The sequence below is a fragment of the Argentina silus genome, assembly GCF_951799395.1.
Source record: "Argentina silus genome assembly, chromosome: 7".
In the NCBI taxonomy this organism is placed as follows: domain Eukaryota; kingdom Metazoa; phylum Chordata; class Actinopteri; order Argentiniformes; family Argentinidae; genus Argentina; species Argentina silus.
The window spans coordinates 8235684-8244961 of NC_139661.1; the positions used below are offsets into that span (position 1 = coordinate 8235684).

The 9278-nt window shown below is 42.2% G+C and overlaps 2 protein-coding genes across 2 annotated transcripts; both read right to left on the reverse strand.

Annotated features, from left to right (window-relative positions):
* Positions 1-347: 347 nt before the first annotated feature.
* Positions 348-6456, reverse strand: hps4 (HPS4 biogenesis of lysosomal organelles complex 3 subunit 2). The gene is made up of 13 exons (XM_083672773.1): positions 6318-6456; positions 5873-5977; positions 5561-5651; positions 5278-5421; positions 4547-4654; positions 4132-4248; positions 3872-3966; positions 3689-3761; positions 3417-3556; positions 2478-3243; positions 2140-2266; positions 1643-1754; positions 348-1470 (listed from the first exon to the last, which is right to left on the reverse strand). The coding sequence occupies exons 2-13, from the start codon at positions 5902-5904 to the stop codon at positions 1299-1301; spliced, it is 1977 nt and encodes a 658-aa protein (XP_083528899.1). The 5' UTR covers positions 5905-5977; positions 6318-6456; the 3' UTR covers positions 348-1298.
* A 188-nt stretch (positions 6457-6644) lies between these two features.
* On the reverse strand, positions 6645-8727 carry cox6a1 (cytochrome c oxidase subunit 6A1). The gene is made up of 3 exons (XM_083672806.1): positions 8608-8727; positions 7883-8028; positions 6645-6955 (listed from the first exon to the last, which is right to left on the reverse strand). Exons 1-3 carry the CDS (start codon positions 8702-8704, stop codon positions 6863-6865), a joined length of 336 nt encoding a protein of 111 aa, XP_083528932.1. The 5' UTR covers positions 8705-8727; the 3' UTR covers positions 6645-6862.
* Positions 8728-9278: the final 551 nt, after the last annotated feature.

Sequence of the window (9278 nt, forward strand, 5' to 3'; positions counted from 1 at the left end):
ATTTGCAAGACACGAGGCACAGAAACCAACGGTGAATACAACTTTCTCTATGTGAATGTACGCAAGAAGCTGTAGATCTATGCTATCCACAGTTTCAAATTATCTTAAATTTCACTTAAACTTGCTCTTTGTTCACTTCACCCAAAGCGATACAATTTCCATGCTAACACCTGGGGTCAGGTCGTGCTTTTCAGTGTTTGCAAAAGTTTGCTGTGGGTGCCCCATCTGTTTACGTTAGGCTGTATTATTTACTTCTGTATATGGAATATGGCCGGTAGGACCTCTGTGACCCCTATTTAAACATGCGTTTCGGGGACGATGTCACTTATTTAGACACAGCTTAAAGATTAGATAGGCTACTTTATTTATCTATGGATCTGTTGTAAATAACCACATTTGAATAAATGCATTTCCAATGTGATTACTTGTAAGAGAAGTGTTGCAAATGACACAGGTAGAGGAAAGAACAACATATTTCAGCAATCTGCAGTAAATTTTTACAAACTGCCATCTAATATTATTGAAATTAGTTTACTTACAGACAGTACTGTATCACAGTGTCAACATTAGGCTTTTACTTGACTTCATGGGGCTAAAAATCAACCATATTAAAGAGACCTCTCTGAGCAATAGAATATTACACTTAACATACAAAAAGAATAACATGGACATTGACAGCTGTAATTCGAAACAAATAAAACTATCTACATACAATATGTGAAGTAGCCTTCAGTTAGGACTGAATTTCTTTATCCAAATGAAGAGGATTAAACTGATTAAGAAATACAGGAGACATATATTAATGTTTATACTCTGAATACCAACTACACTATACAACTTGGTTACAAAATTGGTCTATTTAAGTTAATACTGTAGTATTTGGGAAGTGTCTGTATCTTATTATGCGCCAAAATTGCTTTGCAGTGACCGAGACCACAGTTCTCTCACAGAACTTGACCACCACTACCACAAATCATTTGGCCAGCTTCTTGTACTTCTATGCACTATTTGTTCATTATATATATATATATAAAATGAACAAATATATATAATAATATATATAATATATATATGCCATTTAGCTGACTTACATTGCAGTGAGTGCATACATTTTTCAGTATATGTGGTCCCTGCGGGAAACGAACCCACAACCTAAGCGTTGTTAGCGCCATGCTCTACCAACTGGGCCACAGAGGACCACATTCAACGTCACCTACAAAATCTGTTCAGTGCAAATTCAGACATGCATATTTAGAGCAGAGAGCGGCTGCTGGTCGATCTCGCCGCGCCAGTCTCAGTCAGAGGAGGTTGACCCCGTGTTTCAGTAACCTGTGTCGGGCCTTGGTTGGCAGGGAGAAAGCACTGTCCTGATGGTTGGGGACGCCAGAGTTTCTCATCGCTCCCCCTTGCTGCAGGAAGTAAGTCTCCTGGGCAACACTGCGGATCCCATACACAGCTGCACCCGCGTTCCTGTGGTAGGAATGTTACACATACAACTCAGTGCCAACACTCAGGGACAATGATTTAAGATAACAGACAGACACATCATAATGATGGCCCCCGTTCCCCTCCCCCCCCCCCAATCATCTGACTGAGGAGTAATGAAAGGCAAGAGAGCCCCCTCTGTCACTGTCACACTGACCTGACAATAGCCTCCTGCAGGGCGTCAGTGTGAAAGAAATGCGAGTGAAGCAGTGATGTGGCTCTCACAAAGGAACGCTCCTGGGGTTCCCCTGGCCGGCCAGACAGGTTGGCTACAGGGACACACAGCACAACAAATACCACACAAATATGGACAACAATTTACAATGCTAGCAAAACACAAAGAGATGATGAACACACGCTCCTACTAATTACCTCAAACTACTATGAAACCACAAAATGCACCTAATATCCCAGTCAGTAATCGCAAAGTACCACAAGATACTCCAATTAACTTCCGAAAAGCACTGCGCTTAATACTCACTCTAGCAGCAAGGTGAACAGTGGGAAAGTGAGAGAAATGGGGTTCCAAAAACATCAGACAACAGACAGGTTAACAGAGGGAAAGAGAAAGAGAGAGAACGTTAAACAGAGGCAGCCAGGTGAAGAAAAGATGCAGCACATGTAGAGAGTGATCTGACGATAGTAGAGCCTCACTTGTGAGTGTGTTCTGTATACAATCATAGTGTGCAAAGGTGTAGGGCCCCTGAGGCCCCGGGGCCCCTGGAGTGGTGGTCCTCAGATGTGCCTCTAGTCCATTCAGAGATGCAAGGCTGCTGTGATACTGGAGATAAAGCACACGTTGGGAGTCGACAAAATGGCGTGACCACATTTAAAGCAGTTCATACTTACAGTTACATTAAGCCTAGAGCAAAAGTACAGATAGAGTTTCATTATCTAATTGCTAATTAACAGAGCAGGTTTTCCAAATGGGGTAAAAAGAAAAAAGAACATTCACACGAGTATATTTGAGAATATTCCCCAATAATTCTCACCACTTCCTCCATGGCAGCGGTGTCACTGTGGAAGTGGGGCTCCACCAAAAGGGCCAGTACCAGCCCTCTGATCCTGTGCTGGTACAATGCCATGGGGAGCAGGGAGGTCTCTGCAGATTTCTCACAGTGAGAAGGGACACCCACATCAGCCTGCTGGACACCTTTGCTTGCACCTCCATCCATGTTGCCTTCCCTCACACTCAACACCTCCTCGTCTCTCTGTCTGTCCACATCCCCCATTCTCTGACTGCCAGGCTCATGTTTGCTCTTGCCAAACAGCTCCCGGGACACTTGCCCTTTGTCTCCGTGTTCTCCAACCTTCTCTCCACCGATTGCAATATTACCACTGGTCTGTCCATTGAGGTGAGACACGTCCTCTTGCATTGAGCTGCCTTCTATAAAACCTCCTCCTGTAAGATCCTTTATATTTGACTCACTGCTCTCACCGTCATTGCTAATAAAACTGTAATATAATGAACCTTCTTCTACCTCACATGACTGCTTTCCATTTGAAATTGTGTGTTTAGGGGACTGTAGAGGGGTCTTGAGAGGTGAAGGGCTGAAAGCGTCAGCAGTGTCTAATGACGGGCTTGGTCTAAACAATAATTCATCTGATATGGATGACCGTGGAGTGGACAGCATAGTCTGATAGGCTGTTGGAGGGTCAGGATCAGAGAGATCAGTATCTGTAGAGGGTGTGTCAGACAGGGTCCTTGACAGGCGGGTCTTCCTTGGGCGAACAGCCTCCTTTGGTGTAGAGTGGGGCCTGGTGCAGACAAATAAAGTGTCAGAAGTTCAATTTTCCCCTACTTCAGGGCTGCAACAATTCCCCCTCACACTCTCCTACATCGTACTCCTGTTCTCTTAATCAGGTAGTATTTCTACACAGTATTTCTACAGTGAAAGGCGATGGGTCTCTGTCCGAAGGGGAGAAAGTACCTGAATGCTCTGTCCACAGGAGAGCAGCGCAGACACTGTAGCTCGACAGAGGTAAGGAATACAGTGGTGGTCGTCACTGTGGTGGATAGAGGAGTGGCGTCCGAGGAGCTTGACGAGCTCAGTCCATTGGGTCTCTGATCCTAAATCAAATTTGTAACATTTATTTTTAAAGTAGCTGATATTAATACATAAATACCGAACTTTAAGCACAGAAAATGTAAGATGATCAGAATCTCAAAATTCTCAATTGTGAAACAATCCAATTCTCATACCTGGTTATACGTTTCAGTCTCGTGAACCATGACCTTCACAGTGAGATCAGGGGGCATCTGTGTGCTGACAACCCTGTGAAACAAACACAAGTTGAGAGACAGAGCATGACAAGTTAGTAGCTTATACACAGCTTATTTCCATTACAGTCCTTGGGTGCTGCAAAGGTAAACAAGACAACTTACCTGCCACGGTAGAGTATGCAACCGGCTAACACTAGGGGGCAGCGTTGACAGGCCTGAAGAATGAGGGCAGCCTTGAGTAAGAGAAGTGGGTCAATCTGAGAAACACAAAGTGATGCAATTAGGACAAGGAAACTTGGGTAAGTGGGTTAAGTAAATCAACTTAAATGGTGAACGACTTGGATTGAGGGTTAATTGTAAAGGTTAACTGGGAACACGACCAATAACGTGCCTTTTTCAAGTACATACACCCTGATACATACATGTGTAGAGTCAATTGTGCTCAAGCAGCTAAAGATGTGATGAAGCTCTGTGGATCCTCCTTGCAAATGAGAGAGGTACTGGGCCCATCGAGCCGCTAAATCTTCCTGACTGTTGATCTACATATGGCAGAGACAAAACAACAAATGTCAGACAAACAAAAATCACTATCCAAAATGAAGAGAATCACTTGAGTTTACAATACTCAGTATTCAGTACTTCAGCACAGGGAAAAGACAAGTTTATTACATTTTAGCAATCACATCTGAACACTGCTTATCATAACTACAGTGAAAACATACCCCCCCCCCCCCCCCCCATCTTAAAAACAACAATTATTTTCAGATATCATGTGTATTGTGATATTTAACATGACTGCACAACAACAACAAAAAAGCATGCTTTAGAAGACTTTACCTGATAGCTTTGGCGGATGGGGCCGTTGTAGAAACTGAAGAGATTTATCATCTGATCAAGAAAGTCAGAGATGCTGACATCTGGGATATCCACTGAACAGCCTAAGGCCTGAGAGAAAGGGAGAGAGATCAACGAGACAAGCTGAGAAAAACAATTGGGGGACAAAGAGAAAAAGCATCTTCAGGGTGATGCTAATGCATTTACCTAGAAAGTGTTGTTTACAAGCCGGTGGATTCACGAAGCAATTAATTTTCTCTTAAACCTAGACAACTTGTATTTGTAATGCTTTATATGATATACATTCACATCACAACAATTAATGTGAAAGAGTGAGATTAGATGTTACATATTAATGTGACAATTGACTCAAACAACACCCACTAGAAAACAACACAGTTAAGTGAGCAATGTCTCATAGACCTTTGTGGTATGATACAGAACTTGACAATGTCTCATGGACCTTTGTGGTATGATATAGAACTTGATAATGTCTCATGGACCTTTGTGGTATGATATAGAACTTGATAATGTCTCATGGACCTTTGTTGTATGATATAGAACTTGATAATGTCTCATGGACCTTTGTTGTATGATATAGAACTTGATAATGTCTCATGGACCTTTGTTGTATGATATAGAACTTGATAATGTCTCATGGACCTTTGTTGTATGATATAGAACTTGATAATGGCAAGTGCATGTGGTTCAGTTCTAGGCCTTGAGGAACTCACCCACAAAAAGTCATCCTTCATGCGGATGGCAAACTTGCTCCGGCGCAGCCTGAGCAGACGCACAGGGGAGGAGGAGAGCTCAGAGACACAGCGGCTCACACCTGCCAGCTGTCCACACAGGAGCTCTTGCTTATCCAAAGGTGTCTGGATGAAATAAAAGGGCTAAAGTAAGCCAAAAGGGTCTCCTCATCCAATTGGACAAGGATCAACAATAACAAAAATACATTATTAATTCAAAACTTTTCATCAATAATCATGACGACTTCTTCTCTGAAGGCCCTACCTCTTCAGGATAAAAGTAGCAGACGCCAGCTCTTGTAGGGTCACCCTCCCCCCTGACCTTTGATCCATCATACAGGAAGAAGTAATTGCACCTGTGAATCCCAATAAGTGGAGTGGAACATACTAGTAGGGCAATTCATTTTCGATGGAATTAATTAACATAAAACCACTTAATGTCATCGGTGCATAGCCTAGCTGAGATCATACACATGAAATGAAGAAAACAAGAGCACGGAAAACAATGGCATAACCAGTGAAGGAAGAAATCTGCATAATCATGCATGCTGTCAGAAGACCAACAATGTGGTTTTACCGTCTTGACTCAAGCAGCGTGATCTCTGCCATCTCTGTCACACAGGTTGCTTTTGGTTCTTCCGGGGGCAGCGCTCGCTCTCTCACTGTCCCAGTAATCCAGTTGCTTCGAAAGGTCAATAGATATATTGACATATATTCACAATAAACATGCTACCAGACTGTAAAACTATCATAGCTATAATTGTAATATGAACGTGCAATCAATAGTATGTTCATATTTCTTATAATAAACCTGGCGAACAAATTGCCACAATTCAAAGTTATTTGACTTTCAGGTTGACTATTATTGAGAATGTAGCTCGCTAGTAATATGTTTTGCAAAACATAATAACATGTTACTGCTATTATGTAGCTAACCAGCGTAATACTACTAGTTAGTCCTGTATCGGTCAAGGAAATACACTTGTGACATGGCTAAAAAGTTGACAATCATGACACCATACCGACAGTATTAGCAACTTTGATTAATTCCATTGTCTTCGTTATTGTTGGGTTCTATGGATAAAACCAAACTAACTTAAATCATCTTTTTAGTTGACGACTCGATTTAGCTCAATAGAAGAATGCGAGTCACAAGAAGTTGGTCATGTGAAACTTTCTTCAAAGTAAGGATAGCAAATAGGGTCAAACAGTGCGCCGTTATAACGAATTTCAAACGCCATTTCTAAATGCACTCACCACAGATCCATACCCTTTAATTATGTTATTGGTACTAACACAACTGCAAAATAATTAAATCCAAGAAACACATGAAACAAATAACAACGTAATTACGGTAATAGTTCTTTATTTCTGTTAAGTTAAGCAGACATGTGTTAAATGGTCCAGAAAATTGCGGCTAACATTTTGGGTGCCTTGTATCAAGAGCACAGAGGTAAACATAATGGAAATGAGGAGAGTAAACTGTATGAGGGAGTGTGGTCCGGTAACAGAACGAGGCAATGAAGGAAGAGTGGTCCCAGTGCCAGTGATGAGGTCTGGAGGGTGTTCATTCGTCGTCATGTCCCTCATAGCCATCAGGGAGGGCATTATATTCTGGGTTGTGGAACAGGGAGTGGGTTCCATCTCCCCAAGGGAAACGCTGTTGAGAGACATGAGTCAAGTTAATTCAAACAAATTCAAATAAAAGTGGGACACACAATCAGACAGACTGCAACAGAGATCTCGAGTATCAAACGCTGGAGAACTGAACTCTATATATGCATATGGAGTCAGAGTTGGGGAGATGCGTTACTGAGCTTCACTGGTCCATACTTCTCTTCTTGCTGGATTCAATAAATCAACTGCTGTTACCTTACCGGTCTGCTTGTGATACGAATGAATGAAAGACTTTGGGAATTTGGCTCTCAGTTAAGTGATGGTGACAGGGTATGAGCTCAAAAGCATATTCATAAAGCATGGAGCATTTTAGGACAGTCAAAGTGTCACAAGCAAGAAGGTGTTGATATAACTTGCAGTGGATTTATTGAAACCGGGTATAAGAGAAGTACGGACAAGTGAAGCCCCAATAATTTGGAGTCTATCCAACTCAGACTTCATATACATAGATATATGGAGCTGGTTCCCAGTTTTGAAAGTATGCACAGTCTCCATCTGCATCACAATTGCATTTCCGCATCGTGTGCAGCTAAATCATAGGGTTGAAAACAAAGAAGTGGAAAACAAAGCAGTGGAAATCGATTGTGATGTAGAGTGCCATATTTGTAGTTTTCCACCGTGACTAAGGGTATAAAGTTTATTTGTATGGATACTGAGCTTCTGATTGTTTATTTCGTGGTGCCGATGAAAATCTCAAGATGATGGATATCATATGCGGATACTTTCAAAACTGGGATGTGAGATGTAGAACCAGGTACGGGCACTCATGGATGAAAAAGTTGAACGCTCCTGCAAGCCATGGAGACGATACTCCATCATTAATGAAATGATACAGAGTGTCATGTCAGAGCAAGTTCTCCAGCTAGAGTATCATATGCATCAACTTGCTCCTTTCACAGTTGAACCAGACCTTGGTGCGAATGCGAAGGTGGCTGTAGGGGATAAACTCAGGAGGTGGGTGGCCGTGGTGCTGCTGCATTTTCAGGAACATGTTCAACATGCACACTGCAACCCCAGGAAGGGCAACCACGAAGGTGAGGATCTTCCATGTCTTAGCTGGAAGAGAAACAAAGAAAGATCAAATGAATTAGCTCTCTTGTCTAATGAGTGACAATGCACCATGGCTTTGATTACATTAGATTCAGACGTGGTATATGTCTAGATATAGATTTGATCACTGGGGCCATTACCAAACACATTGCAATGTGACATGTGATTTATGTGATTAAGGTGGGTGAGTGCCGGTGTAGGCGATGACATCTAGATCAGTCTAGCCCTGTAAACGAGACGCATAGAACCGATAGGACGGAGGAATTGATGAGTCTCGAGGTTAGCTGGGTCGCTATCTAGCATACCATTTATAGTATAACATAGGTAGCATTCAATTAAAAAGAGTCAGCCTGGGTTAGGGGTAAGCTAGGGACGTTAGTACTGTAAAGCAACTGCCAACGCAAAGGACTAGACATGTCATTAGCTATGTGGTGGCGACTTAATAACAACAGCCATTTTAGCCAGCAGAGTAGCTAGCAAGGTCACTGTATGCGTAACTATGTCTGACAAACAAGATTGTGGGTTCTGTTAAAAAGAAACTGTCCTGCAAAGCTTCTAATCTGAGGCTTGTTTATGTGATCTTACCGGTTTGCTCCCCATGGCTCGCTGTAGCGGAGAGTTGACGGGTCTGGGTCAGGCGGGACCGTAAGAGGGCACGACAAACACTTCCGAACGCCGCCATCTTGGTTGTCTTTCTGACCGTTTCACTAATGAACGGAAGTGACGCACTTTTCTTCGGAGACGGCTCTTATAGAGCCACGCCACCTACAGGGCTAAAGTGTAAACACAACAGACTATCTTTCTACAGCAGCTTTCTACAGCCGCCGTCAGTCATGAGTCAGGCATGAGATATCAATAGCTATTAGTATCCAGACAGTAGGCATACACCAAATGACCACAAGGTTGGAGAAAATGACCTTGAAGAACCGTTTATAGTACAAGATGTCCTACCCCCCTTTTAATGCATATCTGTCACCACTGGATTAACCAGTAATTCATTTACTTAATTTACTTTTAAATGAATGATATATTGATTACTGAAGAATATAATTTATACATGCCTCATGAACTTAGTTCAACTGTCTTACCCATCAGAACCCCAAATAGAAGTTTGTTTTACTCCAGTTTGTAAACAATGTAATTGTAAACAAGTGTACACTACACATGTTGTCCCCCATGAATGATGTAGTGCCTCTTATTGCGTGAATTGATGACAATTATTCAAAAACGTTACCAGAAGGTGTAGGGCTTATTTG